Consider the following 18,847-nt stretch of genomic DNA (forward strand, 5'->3'; position numbering starts at 1 on the left):
ACTGAATCCAACGGTTAGTGTCTAAAACGAGAAAATATATCGGAACTAGGATAAAAGATGTAAATGATCTCAGATAAGATATGTCAACTAAAATGTTTACTGAATTAAACCGTCAGTGACTAAAATGAGAAAATATATCGGAACTAGGATAAAAGATGTAAATGATCTCAGATAAGATATGTCAACTAAAATGTTTACTGAATTAAACCGTCAGTGACTAAAATGAGAAAATATATCGGAACTAGGATAAAAGATGTAAATGAACTCAGATAAGAGATGTCAATTAAAATGTTTACTGAATTCAACCGTCAATGTCTGCGTTGACACAACACATCCAGAAGCATTTAGAAACTGACTTTACAGGACGTATATATTTATTTTCTCCATTTCACGGCACCCGGGTCCTCTACGTTCCGGTTATTTGCGCGCCTAAATCCTCATAACCGGTCAGGCGCGAAAGAACTAATTTTCACGCTTCCTGGTCTCTCCTGATCCTATTTGATGAGATACTTTTTTTTTTTTTATTCTTTCACTTCTGACTTATTTTTAACGCTTATTATTGCTTTTTTTTCAGTACTGAGTCAGCAGTACGAGGTACGTGTATACGATGAGTTCGTGATACGAGATAACACTGCTGTCCTCAAGTGTCATATTCCCAGCTTTGTGAGAGACTATGTGACCACGACTGCATGGTTCCGTGACGATGGACTGGTAATTCACGTTGATGGGACGCAAGGTAAGTAGGAAAAAAATGACTTAATTTGCTTATGTGCATTAGCTTTAAATGCTCATTTTATAAGAAAAAAATTGGTAGATGTCAGCTGTTTTTTTATATCTTAAATTTAATGATAAAACAGTCATCAAGATATTTGATGCTTTATTTACTGGCATACACTTTATTTATTATAAGACCTTTAAATGCATTATTTAATTCTTCACTGGGAATAAAAAATAAATAATAATTTCTTTTATCATTTTTTATAAAACCAGCTGGTACCTGCCACGTTGCTACCATTAAAGAAATAATTATGCAGATATTGTTTGAAATTCTAAATAACTACTCGTATATTGTTTAATTAGGAATGAAAGAAAGAATGATATTTATTTTCTTGTCTACAATGAATACATTCACTGAAATTGAATCATATATAAAGGAGAAGAATAAATAATATTTATTATTATTATTTTACTTTACTAGGGAAACAATATTTTTTTTTTCGTTTACATAAAAAACAAATAAGTTTCTTGGCATCCCCAATGCAACTGGATTTTCTAACATGGGTTTTCTAAGTTCAATCCTCACATTTGAAGTGATTGACCTTGCGCTTTGTTGAGGGTCATCAAGAATGCAAGTTGAATGGGAACTGTAGTTTTTTGAAATCAAAAGACGTGGGAATAATGGGAATGCGTTGAATGAGCACATCTTCTCCATTCTATTTTCCGTTAAGAATAGTTGCATTGATTTTTGTACATGTTGTTCTTCTGATTCTGATACGCGTAATCGGGTAGCACATAAACGTTGTCTTTCGATTCTTGCCGCATGTTGTTCTTCTGATTCTGATACGCGTAATCGGGTAGCACATAAACGTTGTCTTTCGATTCTTGCCGCATGTTGTTCTTCTGATTCTGATACGCGTAATCGGGTAGCACATAAACGCTGTCTTTCGATTCTTGCCGCATGTTGATCTTCAAATTCAGAAGCAGGTGAATTTGCAATTTGTAAAAGATTTGTTTCATTGCTCGCTTGTCGTTCCCCGTTTGTTTAGGAAGTTCAAATTTACTTATTTATTTTACCGATTATTAATTGTCAATTTTTAAATTATGTTGAATCATAGAAACATATGAAACGATTTGTTTGTAAATTTTATTGTGTTCAAAATAAATACCAATAATTGTACTATGTCTATAACCTTCGCGCAAGTGCAAGCAATAAGTTGCCAAAGTTTTATCGCAATCTGATGAACTTTACAATAGCACATAAAATGCTAACAAACAAAAATTCATTTTTATATATTACATTAGCGGAAAAGTAAAATGGTAATATATTGGTGAAATTGGGACAGAAGAGTTAAGTTTTGGAAAATAGAATGAGTTAAAAATTACAAATTTTGCTCATAAATATTCGGAAAAATACTTTAATCTGCATCAAAATTTTTCACAACTATATTTAGAGTTTCATATTTCGATCGGGATTTAAAGGAGAACTCTAATTTACATTAATTCATAAATTTTGTTAAAGAAGTGGGTGGAATCTCTTAAATAACTAGAAAAGAATTTCGGTGACATAAACATGCATTCACAAATAGTTTTTAATTCTCATATGACTGTCTAGAGTAAGGTCAAGTGTCATTTACAGTCAGTGCTAATTATAATCAGATCGGACAAATGCAGGCATGCATTACAGTTAACAAAATAATATTTAGATATGATTGGTACAAAAATTAATACAATGTTTGGAGAATGAAAAAAAGCTGGTTACAAGAGACTGTTGATTAGTAATTTATATGAATCGAGAAGACCCCATAAATATTTAGTTATGTAGGAGAAGTAGAATGAAATAATTAGGCAAAAAAAATTTCAGTATCTTAAACATGCATTCACAAATAGATTTTAATTCTCATATAACTGTCTAGAGAAAGGTCATGTGTCAATTACAGTCAGTGCTAATTATAATCAGATGGCAAAAATGCAGACATATTATTATAGTTAGCAAAATAATATTTACATATGATTGATATAGAAAATTAATACACTGTTTGGAGAATTAGATAGAGTCACAAGAGGACTTTTGATTAGTAACTTATTTGAATTGAGAAGATTCCATAAATATTTAGTTATATAGAAGTAGAAGGAGTTTCGTAAATAATTAGACGAAAAGAATTGCAGTATCATAAACATAAATTCACAAATGAATTTTAATTCTCATATGACTGTCTAGAGTAAGGTCAAGTGTCATTTACAGTCAGTGCTAATTATAATCAGATCGGACAAATGCAGGCATGCATTACAGTTAACAAAATAATATTTAGATATGATTGGTACAAAAATTAATACAATGTTTGGAGAATGAAAAAAAGCTGGTTACAAGAGACTGTTGATTAGTAATTTATATGAATCGAGAAGACCCCATAAATATTTAGTTATGTAGGAGAAGTAGAATGAAATAATTAGGCAAAAAAAATTTCAGTATCTTAAACATGCATTCACAAATAGATTTTAATTCTCATATAACTGTCTAGAGAAAGGTCATGTGTCAATTACAGTCAGTGCTAATTATAATCAGATGGCAAAAATGCAGACATATTATTATAGTTAGCAAAATAATATTTACATATGATTGATATAGAAAATTAATACACTGTTTGGAGAATTAGATAGAGTCACAAGAGGACTTTTGATTAGTAACTTATTTGAATTGAGAAGATTCCATAAATATTTAGTTATATAGAAGTAGAAGGAGTTTCGTAAATAATTAGACGAAAAGAATTGCAGTATCATAAACATAAATTCACAAATGAATTTTAATTCTCATATGACTGTCTAGAGTAAGGTCAAGTGTCATTTACAGTCAGTGCTAATTATAATCAGATCGGACAAATGCAGGCATGCATTACAGTTAACAAAATAATATTTAGATATGATTGGTACAAAAATTAATACAATGTTTGGAGAATGAAAAAAAGCTGGTTACAAGAGACTGTTGATTAGTAATTTATATGAATCGAGAAGACCCCATAAATATTTAGTTATGTAGGAGAAGTAGAATGAAATAATTAGGCAAAAAAAATTTCAGTATCTTAAACATGCATTCACAAATAGATTTTAATTCTCATATAACTGTCTAGAGAAAGGTCATGTGTCAATTACAGTCAGTGCTAATTATAATCAGATGGCAAAAATGCAGACATATTATTATAGTTAGCAAAATAATATTTACATATGATTGATATAGAAAATTAATACACTGTTTGGAGAATTAGATAGAGTCACAAGAGGACTTTTGATTAGTAACTTATTTGAATTGAGAAGATTCCATAAATATTTAGTTATATAGAAGTAGAAGGAGTTTCGTAAATAATTAGACGAAAAGAATTGCAGTATCATAAACATAAATTCACAAATGAATTTTAATTCTCATATGACTGTCTAGAGTAAGGTCAAGTGTCATTTACAGTCAGTGCTAATTATAATCAGATCGGACAAATGCAGGCATGCATTACAGTTAACAAAATAATATTTAGATATGATTGGTACAAAAATTAATACAATGTTTGGAGAATGAAAAAAAGCTGGTTACAAGAGACTGTTGATTAGTAATTTATATGAATCGAGAAGACCCCATAAATATTTAGTTATGTAGGAGAAGTAGAATGAAATAATTAGGCAAAAAAAATTTCAGTATCTTAAACATGCATTCACAAATAGATTTTAATTCTCATATAACTGTCTAGAGAAAGGTCATGTGTCAATTACAGTCAGTGCTAATTATAATCAGATGGCAAAAATGCAGACATATTATTATAGTTAGCAAAATAATATTTACATATGATTGATATAGAAAATTAATACACTGTTTGGAGAATTAGATAGAGTCACAAGAGGACTTTTGATTAGTAACTTATTTGAATTGAGAAGATTCCATAAATATTTAGTTATATAGAAGTAGAAGGAGTTTCGTAAATAATTAGACGAAAAGAATTGCAGTATCATAAACATAAATTCACAAATGAATTTTAATTCTCATATGACTGTCTAGAGTAAGGTCAAGTGTCAGTTACAGTCAGTGCTAATTATAATCAGATCGGACAAATGCAGGCATGCATTACAGTTAACAAAATAATATTTAGATATGATTGGTACAAAAATTAATACAATGTTTGGAGAATGAAAAAAAGCTGGTTACAAGAGACTGTTGATTAGTAATTTATATGAATCGAGAAGACCCCATAAATATTTAGTTATGTAGGAGAAGTAGAATGAAATAATTAGGCAAAAAAAATTTCAGTATCTTAAACATGCATTCACAAATAGATTTTAATTCTCATATAACTGTCTAGAGAAAGGTCATGTGTCAATTACAGTCAGTGCTAATTATAATCAGATGGCAAAAATGCAGACATATTATTATAGTTAGCAAAATAATATTTACATATGATTGATATAGAAAATTAATACACTGTTTGGAGAATTAGATAGAGTCACAAGAGGACTTTTGATTAGTAACTTATTTGAATTGAGAAGATTCCATAAATATTTAGTTATATAGAAGTAGAAGGAGTTTCGTAAATAATTAGACGAAAAGAATTGCAGTATCATAAACATAAATTCACAAATGAATTTTAATTCTCATATGACTGTCTAGAGTAAGGTCAAGTGTCATTTACAGTCAGTGCTAATTATAATCAGATCGGACAAATGCAGGCATGCATTACAGTTAACAAAATAATATTTAGATATGATTGGTACAAAAATTAATACAATGTTTGGAGAATGAAAAAAAGCTGGTTACAAGAGACTGTTGATTAGTAATTTATATGAATCGAGAAGACCCCATAAATATTTAGTTATGTAGGAGAAGTAGAATGAAATAATTAGGCAAAAAAAATTTCAGTATCTTAAACATGCATTCACAAATAGATTTTAATTCTCATATAACTGTCTAGAGAAAGGTCATGTGTCAATTACAGTCAGTGCTAATTATAATCAGATGGCAAAAATGCAGACATATTATTATAGTTAGCAAAATAATATTTACATATGATTGATATAGAAAATTAATACACTGTTTGGAGAATTAGATAGAGTCACAAGAGGACTTTTGATTAGTAACTTATTTGAATTGAGAAGATTCCATAAATATTTAGTTATATAGAAGTAGAAGGAGTTTCGTAAATAATTAGACGAAAAGAATTGCAGTATCATAAACATAAATTCACAAATGAATTTTAATTCTCATATGACTGTCTAGAGTAAGGTCAAGTGTCAGTTACAGTCAGTGCTAATTATAATCAAATGTGACAAATGCAAACATATTATAATTAACAAGATCATGTTTAAATATGATTGGTATAAAAAAGAAAACTGTCGCAAGAGGACTTTTGATCAGTAACTTATTTGAAAAGAGAAGATGCCATAAATATCTAGTTATATATTTGATACATAACTGATTAATCAAAATATCTAATTGATTTTATAACTGAAAATTATGCAAAATATATCAAAGGCATATTAAATCACTTCTAAAACTATTAGAAAGCATATAAGAAATCAAGAATAAAATTCAAAGAAATATTTATTCTCGATAAACTTCGCAAAGCATTGTAGGCCACATAATGTAAATTTCCATCTGGTACATCGATTCCGACTTTTTCTTTTTTCTTCTTGAATCTAGATCTCATAAAACATCTTACTTTTATACCCTAGTCTGCATTTGATTCCACTACCAAATGTTTAATTTAAATTCACCCCCACAGCTTGCCGCAGAAAATGCTAGAAATTATACGCGATCAATCTTCTTCTGAGAGCTTTCGAAAAATTAATTCTTTCCACGTCGGAATCTGTTGGAAATGTACGAAACCTAAAAAAAAATTGAAAAAGCCAATATTTTAAAGCTAAAAGCGGCTTTAATGGCAGTTGTTTTGTGAATTCAACAGAAATGTATTGCGCACATTTAAATTTGAAAAATAAATAGGAAAATCTAGGAATCTAACAATAAATTTCAGACATTATTTGTAACTGTCCGTTTCTGAGACGTTATAGGCATCTGGAAGTAACGAAAAATACCAGGAATGTTCTAAAAACAATATTCTTTTACATTTCTTTAAACGAAATTTAAAAATCTATCTTTATTTTTTTAAAAATCTGTGTATTTTAAAGATTCTGATGTCACAACTTTCTGAAAATTTCAAAACATTTCGACACATATTCTTGGCTCTATTAAAAAGTCTGTATTTTCTATTAGGAAAGTTTGAAATTGAATATTTTAAAGAATGCCTTAGCAGGCTAAATATGAAATTATTAGTATTTCACACATTTCCTGGGGATTCTACATAAGGCCAAATGCAAAAAGACAAAGCATGTAATACATGCTGAATCTTTTTAACTTTGAATTATTTTCGTTTCCCTGTTTATACTTTGAATCAAAGTTTAAAAACAACGTTCTTTTGTTATTTTTTCCAACAAACATTTATGTTTCAATATTTGCTCACAATCTATCTTGCTCGGATAAAAATACAATACATACAAAACAATACGGATAAATATACAATGCTGTGGTTTTACACACATACAAACTGTAATAATACTTTTTACTTTACACTAATTATCACCCCAAATGTTAAACTTATATTCAGTGTTAATCTAGTAATGAAGTATATCTCACGAATTGATAGCATTTTCGAAATATCGACATGACAGACAAAGTCAAACTTCCAAAAATGAATCTTCCGTTTCCAAGAAGATAAACACGCAGATATCCTCTTTCAGTTTTATTCTTTGAGAACAACGATATGTTGTCATTACACATTTTGGAAAACATAATGTAGAAACTCAATTCATATTTAAAATCTCTGTATCTTTCCTAATTATTAAAAAAAAATGTAAGACTATCTGTGAATAGTATATATGCCTAAAGATGTGATTTAGTTCATACAATATTTTATATTTTTATTTTGTTAACTAGATTTGTCCTAAATCCTCAAATTGGTATACTGCTAAACATTATTTGAGTAGAAATATTATAGAAACTTTTAAAATGTATTTGCAAAAAAGAAAATTGAAATGATGTTTATATAAAGCGCTGTAACAGCATTGTTAACCCATATTTTGCCATCTTCTTATATTAAGGAAAACACAAATTTTTTTTATGTTTTCACTACCATTATCGCCTCTTTTATTATTTTAAAATATATTTCAGGGCTAATAAAGATTATGTATTATAAATTGAAGTTCAAATTTAATAATGCTCTTTTAGATTTTTGCAAAAGACTAATTTGTATTATTGAATTTGACATAAATTAAATTTAATTAAAAAATGTGTAAAGGAAATTCTAAATAGGTTTTAAAATTCATTAATGACAAGTCTTACATATTATTGCTGAAAAAAATTCTCTTGAAGAAAACCCCTTATTTAAACAAGTTTTCAGAATCTCCCTAAATACATGACGATTGTAAAATCCGAGCAAATTCTTACGAAATTTATTAATGCGAAAATATTGGATGCTTCGACGAAGAGTTTAAAGCATTAGAATATATGCAAATTTTAATAACATTAGAAATTCTTAGAAAAAGGATGATAGTGGTGTTCAAGGAATACTTTTATTGCTCTCGTTTAATTAATTCATCATGAGTTTTAGTTTTGTGACGACACTACCTATTTTAAGGGAAAGTATACATTTGCAGTTTGAGGTACGAGCTGATTTCCTTTTAGATGTTTTACAATTGAAAACGCTTGAGACTATTTAATGCCATTGAACGAAGAAACTGTTGATAGTGAATCAAAAATGGCTATTATGTCATCTGATCCATGCATACTTACTTATAATGAAAAAAAATGATGATGCCTGAAGTAGCATTGCACATGGTCACGCAATTTTTGACAAAAACTTCCAGTTGAAACATATGTAATAAATGAAGTTCGAAAAGAAAAAAAAAACTGCTGAAGAAAAAATAAATATTTGGACATCAAAATGAACTAATTGCACACCTATCAGTTCTTCAATTATTTTGAAATTATGCTATCAGAAAATAGCAGGTATGTTTTAAGAAAAATTATCTGCAGAAATGTTTGAGATGATGACTGAAAAAATACTTGCGAAAACATTTGAATTAACATATATCCAGACAGAAAAGTAGTAATTTTTTTCTGAAAACCGATGCGTTCGAAGAAGTTTTGGGTATATTATTCTATAATGGATCTCAGATTAACATAAAAGAAAATGTATTGAAAAATTGTTCTAAAGCACTGGTACTTTGATATCAAGAAGTATTTACACTTCAATCACAATAGTATTATCGATTAACCAGATTGATATTACAAAGTTCGGCCATTTTATAAATTGATGAATGAAGTTTTGCAACAATATGGAATGTTTTATGTACATTTAAATAGCGATGAAGGAATAGTACGCTATTATGGGAAATATGGTTACACAATAAATACTAAAGTAAAATCCCTAAAATTTGGGCACAAGCTCTGTATACTATCAACTTTTAAACGGTATTCTATTTATACTATACCGTATCAAAGAACGACGAAACAGGTTGTATTTTGCAAGGGTGTCTGGACTAAGAAACGGAACCATTATTCAAAATGGTTGTTGAAATTTTTCTGGCTGTTGTTGAAACTTCAGCAAAGCAGAAAATTTATATAGAAAAGTTTTCTCGCATCATGTGTCATTTTTCTTTGCCTCAGAGGACAGAATTTCTTTGGTATGGAAACAGAGAGAGTATAATTTGAAAATGCTCTTTAAAATCATCTGAAAAAGTTGGGAAAGATGGATCGAGACCTTAAAAATGAAAATGTAGATCTTCGTTGGAATGACATTAGAATTGTATTATTCAAGTGCTTGGGCATTCAACAAAATAAAATCCAGGTTATTTGAAACTGCAAAATCATCACGCATTATTTATAAATTCAAATGAGAAATAAAGACGATATCAGCTAAAAAACTGTAAAATAAAATCTAAAAAAATTTATGCTTACCATAAATAAGAAATTTAGGACTTTGTGTTGAAGGTCTCCTATCATTCCTGGTAAGCCAAGAGCTGGACTGCAAAGCATCTAGTAGTTGATTGAACCATCGTCCTATATATAGAAGAATTTGTGAAAAGAAAACCTATAAAAATTTTATGAGATTTTTGAATTTCAAATATTTCTTGTTGTCTTATAAATATAAAGAGTTATCTTTGAGAAAATGCTAATTTTTTTTCATGCTGAAAAATATGCGTTAATGCAATAATATTATTATTCATTTATGTGTGTTTTTTACATCGTTATTTTATAAAACTGCATAGGGTAAATGAGATGCAATTTTATTATTGTTGGTTGCGTGACGGTTAATATGGCTAAAATATCTCAAAGGAATTCCAATTATCAGATTATTTTTTAACAACTTTTTTATGGATTATAATTTAATTGCTTCACAGAAGAATTAGAAATATTTGATACAAGAATAAAGGGGGGGGGATTACATTCAACATCACTTTTGGGAATAAATTATTTTAATTTATTTCAAATTTTTATCCAGAAAAAATGACCAATATATAGAGAGTATAGATGAAGAAGAATATACAAAGAATAAAAAATCGATAATCACTTTTCGTAAAATTTCATTCCATAAAGGCTAGAAAAATAAAATTCCTTAACTCATTTTATCAACAGACTGCAATCGACTCCCGAATCCTTTAAGCTTCAAAAATGCATTAACGGAAATGTAAGACACAACTTGATAAAGCACCCTAAAGTAAACAATTTTTTTGCGACATCTGCAGGTTAACACCTTCCGAACAACTCTGCATTCGTTCTATTTCTTTTGCCAGCGCCAACATCAAATGCAGGCTAGAAAGATATAAAAAGTTTCTTCGTGAAAAAAATTGAGTCTTTCAAAGACCCTTCTAGCATGCAAAAGATAGAAAGACCGGCCGTTACCAAACGGTTCCCAGCTGCATTTGATAACGTTGGATAGGAGTTACTCTTTTCTTCGAACGTTGCTTCATTTTCTATTTTATTTGCTGAAACTGTAGGTGGTAGATTGTGTTTCTAAGTGCGAGCAGGAAAATTGCATTTCTATGTAAGAAACATGTCCGTGCCGGGCTCTATCTTTTTTTATTTTTCTTTAATGTTTCATAACACAAACAGGCTTTTGCAGATCTAGAATTCCGATAAAAATGAAAGAATATGTGACAGGATATGGATATGTGTTTTTTATGCTGTTTGTAGTTTTCGTTCTGTTTGAATGGTATTAACAAGACGCATTTTTCTTGCTACATCACTCGATTTAGAGCATATGTTATTCCTTAAAAAATGTATCTGAATTTTCTAAAAGAATCTTAGAAATTCTTTAAAAGTATTTATTGAAATTTTCTATTTCTTGGGGGGGGGTGCAAAAGTATTCGAACTATTATTTTCCTATCCACATAGTCGGAATAGCATTTCGAGAATAACAGTTTGAAAGCAGTGATCTCCTTTCATTTTTTTATTTAATTTGGAATGTTTTCAATCGTGTGAAGCAGGAAATTTCAGAAACTTTTGAGATTTGCTCATTTCTATTTCTTGAAAATAAAATGTTTATTTCTTAAAGAATCAACAATGTGTTATTTAAACGTTTAGCTGATTCTGAGAATTTGGAAAATCCGAAATTACACAAATAAATCAATGTCCAGTTCAAAATAATACGATATAAAAAAGGTATCAAGGACACAGCATTATCATTTAAAAATGATTTTAACAGCAACAAAGATCAAATATTATTGAATTTAACTCAATTGGATGCTTCCAATTATAAAATTTTCTAATATAACAAGCTAAAGAAAAACGCAAGCATAACCTTACATCAAAAAAGAATCAGAACTGTGCTTACCCTTTTTTTTATGTTTTTGATATTTTATATAATTACTATTAGTTCTTGTTTTCTCTGGATACTAAATGTGTACCAATTACAAAGGGATATTTGAATAAGACTTTAGAATAAAACTATGATTTAAGTCACTAAAATAGAGAGAGATTTATCAGTATGAAAGAAGAAATTTTAATTCAACATCAAATGACAAATTCTTTGAAAAATTTTGCTACTTACTGAAGAAGCTATTAAAACCCTTTTATCATGTATCGCATTTAGTTAAATAAACATGCCGCTTTGAATCTTAATAAAGACTGTTTAGATTTAAGGTCTGAGAATGGTTAGACACTTGGACATAGCCAATGAGAGGAGATTAATTACTAAGATGGCAATAACTGTCCAAAATTCTACATCAAATCAGCAAATGGTTATGCAAATTCTGGAAATTTAGAAGCACCTTGTCTTTATTTTTATTCTATTTAGAATTGGGTGTTGAACATGCGAAACTTCTGGAACCGAAGCCGAGATTGGGTCACGGCAGTCTCATTCTATTAGAAGTAACACTTCATCTTCTTATTCTATTTAGAATTGGGTGTTGAACATGCGAAACTTCTGGAACCGAAGCCGAGATTGGGTCACGGCAGTCTCATTCTATTAGAAGTAACACTTCATCTTCTAATTCAAAACTAATTGATATAACGTGCAATGCTTTGAGTCTATTGAAACTCAGTGCTCAGTTTTTTATCCTGTACAAAATTTTTCTTCCTACTTTGACTACTAGCATAAATATGTCAAAATTGAACCCATATCTAGTTTTGGCCATCATTTTGACTTCTGATTTGTGTAATATAATGATGCTTCATAAACATAGATATATATGATTTATGCCCTAAATTATGGCTTTAAGTGTGTTTTAATTTTAGAATGCTAAATTAACGTAACTTATATATATATATATATATATATATATATATATATATATATATATATATACCTTTTTATATTCTTTTTATAAGTGCGCACATTCATTGTGAAATGGAAAACATTCCATCCTAAAATTCGGGATTAATTAAAAAAAGGAGCAAATCTAAAACATTTATTTCTAATGAATAGTAATTTATAGAGTTATATGAGATGCGTCACTTTATACAGAAAAATTCAATTCTACGCATTCGGGTAATCTTGGAAATAACGGCACTGTTTTTTTTTTTATTTTTGAGAAAATGACGACGATTCAATATATATATATATATATATATATATATATAGTAAATCAATTGTTGCAGTGCAGCATGCGTTTCCTTGCAAATTCAACTAAGATTCGCTTTGTCATGAACGTATTTATAGCTGGTGCGATAAATTCTTAGAAAATGATATATATGTAAAAGAACAAACATTTGTCATCCTCTTAAGATAGACGAAAATGTTAGTGCATCCGACATAAGGCATGCACCATCTAGTCCTACTACTTTTCAAGATTTGCGAGATAACATTCTTACAGTTGTGACTTCAATAATTAGTTGCGAATTACTTAATGCGTGGTAAGAAATGGGCATCCGATTCGATGTATTTCGTAGTACAAATGAGGTTCTTGTAGAATACATATAATTAAACTTGACTTCTACTTTAAATAGCTATGAATCATTGTATCTATATGAATTCAAATATATCTATCATTAGAAATAAATTTTATAAATTAAAAATATCTAATATAAATATTATCTATTCATTAGATATAAATATTATAAAGTGTTCTCTTTTTAAGAATAACATATATTTTAGTTAAACTATCTTTGTACAGAGGAATTCGGTGACGCATTCTGCTATCCTTTATTATTCATTCTATTGTTGGTATGAACAATTGAATCTGAGAAGATTTCTTTCTCAATCAGTTAATGTTATAAATCAGAGTTAATTTTCTTACTTTATTCCTGATGTCCAAGAAAACTTTTAGCAGAGTTAATTTACAATGAAATGTCGTAAAAGTGGTTCAAATACGAGATCAGTTTTTTTTTCTTACAAATTTTTTATTATCCCCTACCAGTAAGGATTAATAATGAAAAATTGCGCACAAAATAACCATTTATTTTTTATTTAAAAATGCTTCTTTTTATAATTCATGCTTAATATTAATTGAAACTATTATTGATATGGATATAATAACAATTGGTAAGTTAATATTCATTTCGTCAAAAACCTCTAATGGCTTCGAATAAACACATCTTTCCCAACACCAGAGAGTTTACTCCAGACACTCACGTAAATTTCATTTCTGGTTATATTATCTATTTCCTTTCATTTTTCTGATGATGTGTCTAAGATTTCAGAATATTCACTAGAATTACTTATTAGTCTCCTAGTATGTCTTCGTCTTTTTGGTAATATTTCATTATCATGAGTTTCATTATCAGTATAGCGTAAGTATTTGCTTATTTCTTCTTGTTACTCAGAATCCATCCAACCACCTTGATACTTATAGTCCGCACTATCCATTACGGTGTTTAATTCACAATATGTTTTTTTCTTTAGTAAAAATATATATTGGCCTGACCGATGTTTACACGAAATGCTTATAATAATGAAATCCCACTGACTAACAACAGTTTAGTCGCGATTTATATCAAGAAATTCTAACAGTAAACAACATGTGATAGTTCTCTATGATATTAATATAAGTAACAAAGTGTTGCCGGATTTAATACACTAGAAATTTTAAACCAAATATATTATAATATTCCATTATAACGTTAGTCGCATGACGAGAGTTGCTCGTCATCGTGCTGTATGGCATGAAAATTCAATGACGTCATTGTCATTTTATTGGAAGCGGTTAGCAATAAAATAAAACATATTCCACTTTGAATGAAAAGTAAAAAATAATAAATAAGTATAATTTTATTTTAACATATTTTGTTACTGCAAAACAACCCCGGCAACGTAGACGTTTCTCACCCCTTTTTTACCCAACTGCAAACTTTGTAAACATTCTTTTCGTCTGGATGGTTGCCAGTCGAAGTATGAAAACATGTGCAGATCGGGTTCGAATCACTTGAGATCATGGCCGTGGGGGAAAAATGACACAGAGTCACTATGCACCTCGGATCCGAAATCAATTTTAGTTTAAATTTTATCAAAACCTTCAACAATTCCAACACGCTATTTCTTTGTACTATGAATAATATGATATTTTAGAAATGGTGTAAAAAAACATTGCAATGCAGCCTTGCTATACAATCCTTGCGCAACACATATCGTAATAGAAAGCTATTATAAACTTGATTAAACTATCCATTTGTTTATCACTCAATTTTAGGATCAATGATCAGACAGATAATCGAACGGGCGTGGTAGTCGATATTAATTGGGGAAACGTATGCCCACTCCTTCAATTACTGCATCCTGCTTCATAGTAATAACTGATTAAAGCGAATCTCACTACAAATGCCAACATTCCAAATGGGAATAGAGGCTATAGTAGATTCTCCCCATTCCCTTTCAACAAGCTCTTAGGTTATTCACTGTCCCTGAAGTACAGTTTAACTTGCAAACGAAGCGTTGGCAACATCAAAGGAATACGCAGAGCTTTATTTGCTGATACACTTTAATCATTACTCAGGTTCTATATCGACATTTTGTGATATTCGAGTTTTGATTTTTGTGAACCCGGCACAAGCTAAGAATCCGTTCAGGAGCATACGCCGGAAAACAAACCTCATTCCTTCCTTCCTTCTATATCGACAGGTATTCTCTCTTTATCAAACATTATATTTATTATTAATTGGAAGCTTCAGGATTGGAGTTCTAGTAACAGATAAAGTAGGAGTTCGTCGATCACTTTGATTTAAAATTCAGAGAAGTTTCGTTAGGAATTATATTAGATGCATATAAATAAAGAATTGAAATATGTAAAACTTTACTTTTACATCTAAAAAAATGTATAGATTCTGAAATGTAATAATATATCATGATGCTTGAAAAAAGAAGAATGCAAATACAATTCTCGAAGTAATATGGATTGCGTTAAAAATAAAAGGTATTATATATATATAGGTAGATATTTTCTTTTTTAACATTACCAAATCAAATTTACAGTACGTAGAACATACTAGCAGCAATATAACTTGTGATTATCTTAAAACGATTCTTTACAGGTTCTGCAATTACAGAAAGAGATATACGAAATTAAATTATAAAAACTTTATAATTTATTTTCATAAACAGGATTGATTCGATATTATTTAATGGACATTCGAATGATTAAAAATATTTATTTATGTGTATTTAACTTTAATATTAGCTTAGACTTTGTAGTATATGGTAATATCTATTCTAACTGATAATTTGATTAATCCTGTATTTATTACTTACCATCATCATATTATATTTGATATTCTGCAGTTTATCGAAAGATTATCTTCGTTTTATTCAGAATATGCAAAACATCTAAAAATAGTAGCATTTCAATTAACTTCTCGATCAATAATCAGAGTTCGTATTTGAATTGTCTGTATATTAATATTTATTTTCACTATAATTTTGCTTTATTTTGTATATGCTATATACTTTTTTCAGTTTGTATTTGATAGACAGCAATTTATCGGAAGCCTATATGTATTTTAGTCAGTATACAAAAAGTCTATATACAAATAAATTTCTCAATAAGCTTCTCAATCAAGAGCGAACGTTTATATTTGGATTGCTTGTTCAATAATATATATACTTATCAACAATTTGCTTTATTTTGTTATTGTGTATATAATATATGCTTTGCTTTGTATTTGATAGGCAAAAGTTTATCAAAAGACTATATGCGATTTAATCAGAATATATAAAAATATCTAAGTACAGTAGTCTTTCAATAAACTTCTAAATCAATAGTAAGTGTTTATATTAATTCTCATTAACAATTTGTTTTATTTTGAATATAATGTATTTTGTTTACTTTGTATTTGATAGACAACAATTTATCGAAATATTTTTTAGTTAAGAGTATACAAAAAGTGTACGTACAGTAGTCATTCAATAAACTTCTCAATCAGTAGTTAGTGTTTATATTTGGACTTTCTGTGCGTTAATAATTATCACCATTTTGCTTTATTTTGTATATAATATATGCTTTTCTCCCTTTGTATTTAATATGTGGCAATTTATCAATGGAAAATTGTTTTTCTTTCAGGAGGTAAATACAGTGTTTTCCCTTCTGGAAAATTACACATTAGAGAAGCGAAGCAACAAGATGGATTCAGAAGCTATAGGTGTCAAACCAAACATCGATTAACTGGCGAAACGAAGCAAAGCTCTGCCGGCCAACTAATTGTGACAGGTATTGGAAACTTATATATTAAGATAATATTAGAGTGACATAAAGAAAAGGCATTTTTAAAAGTGCATGTGCCAAAAATATATCCGAATAATTCTTGTTATTCTGCAACTGATTCACACAGTAAAATTATAAATGCCCGTCACTGTAGAGTTCTGTTCTCTGTAAATATATATATATATATATATATATATATATATATATATATATATATATATATATATATATATATATATATATATATATATATATATATATATAATTTCATGAATGAGTTCGTTTTCAAATGTAGATTGGCATAAACTTTTTTGTTTTTTCAGATAGCAGCACACAGTTTTGTGTAAAAAACTTAATTCTCTCGAATAAAATAGTTGGGATACGTATGACTTGTAATTTTGAATACATTCTTGAGAAGTATTGAATTTTTAATTCTTAATGTAATTGATTCTTTTGTTTTGTCAACATATTGCAAGATAAAATGAAACCTTGATTATATCTATTTTTCAGATACATCACACAATTTTTGTACTGTTATCTTAATTCTCTCGAATAGAATATATATGAAATTTTATAATTTTAAATAAATACTTTATGAGTAATTAAGAAATTGGGCTTTTCAATTCTTAATGTTAAATTAGAGTTTTGCTTTTTTCCAGCATATTGTAACATATAATGAATTTTTGATAATATTTCTTATTTTATTATTTACATACTAAAAACCAAAGGATATGCCTTTTTAACAATATATTATATTGTCGCATAAATGAAGTCAGCGTAGATAAACCGCATGTTAGTTAGTCGTACATAACACTCGCTAATCTCAACTCAAGATTTTATTAAAATAACGAATCTTTCATCTGTTTTTATCCAGAAGACGAAATTACTCGAATCTTCCCGATTTAGATGGATACAGAAATTATAAGAACATTCTAGAACAAGAAAAAACAGAATGTAAAACAATATCAAAACGATTTTTAAGCAACTTCTCTACATACAAATAGGAACTTGCGAACTGTTGCTTTCAGTTCATAGACTTCTACCACTGAACTATTCAGTTCGAGCAAGTTTCGTTACAATATTTTGTAAAATTTTATATTAATAAGTTGAAAATGTTTTAATAAAAACTCACTAATGATCTGATGCCAATCAAGAAAGCAAGATATAGAGCATCTCAGTTCCAAATTATATTCGATTTCGTCATACAGTTATTAAGTTAAATAGCAATATATGTTTAAATTATACTACGGCACCTCTCACTCTTCATGTTTTCAAACTACACAGACGTAAGAGGATTTGGCTCCCACGGAAATATATCTGCACTATATCCTCTTATACAACATTTTTTTTCTGTGAAATCGTGTCAAGCGAAATCGGCACCTTCCGATTACGAAGCCAAAACTTTACCACCAGCCCACCACAAATGGTTCATCATCTGAAATATTTATACATGCTTTCATTTCTATTTTATTACATTCTTGAATAAATTCTTGAAATTTGGATGGATTTGCTCCGATAAGTATGTAAATCGCCATCTCAGGACTAAATTTTGCATTACCTAATTCTGCTAGATCTCTTCCTTCATACTTCTACTGGCTTCAGGTAGACAAAATGATTTCAGTATATATTTTCAATGCTTTCTGGTACACATATCCATACCGAAATCAATTAATTGTTCCTTTAGATGTACATTTGCTTATATTGGCATTAAATTGTATTGTAAATAAACCAAATTAAAGATTAACAAACATGCATTTCCTTCGAAAATTAAAAATTAAAGGGAAAAATCAGTAATTCTAATTGTTAATTAAATTTTCTTTTTAAATTGACTTGATAATCATTTTAATATTACTTAATGTTATTCCAAAAAAATATGCCAATGGCTGGAGACAAAAAAAATCTAAAATGTATGCTAATTTTAAAAATAATAAACATTTATTTTACGATATTTTATCGCCAACTAAATACAATT

The 18,847-nt window shown here is 28.8% G+C and overlaps 1 protein-coding gene across 5 annotated transcripts in view; it reads left to right on the forward strand.

Annotated features, from left to right (window-relative positions):
• The window catches only part of LOC129981869 (cell adhesion molecule Dscam2-like), a 614,065-nt gene that overhangs the window by 213,509 nt on the left and 381,709 nt on the right, over positions 1-18,847 (forward strand). For all 5 annotated transcript variants that reach the window (XM_056092905.1, XM_056092906.1, XM_056092909.1 and 2 more), the window contains exons 3-4: positions 575-736; positions 16,735-16,881. In XM_056092905.1, coding sequence (XP_055948880.1) covers positions 575-736; positions 16,735-16,881 — 309 coding nt within the window. The remainder of the gene's footprint in view (positions 1-574; positions 737-16,734; positions 16,882-18,847) is intronic.

The sequence above is a fragment of the Argiope bruennichi genome, chromosome 8, assembly GCF_947563725.1.
Source record: "Argiope bruennichi chromosome 8, qqArgBrue1.1, whole genome shotgun sequence".
In the NCBI taxonomy this organism is placed as follows: domain Eukaryota; kingdom Metazoa; phylum Arthropoda; class Arachnida; order Araneae; family Araneidae; genus Argiope; species Argiope bruennichi.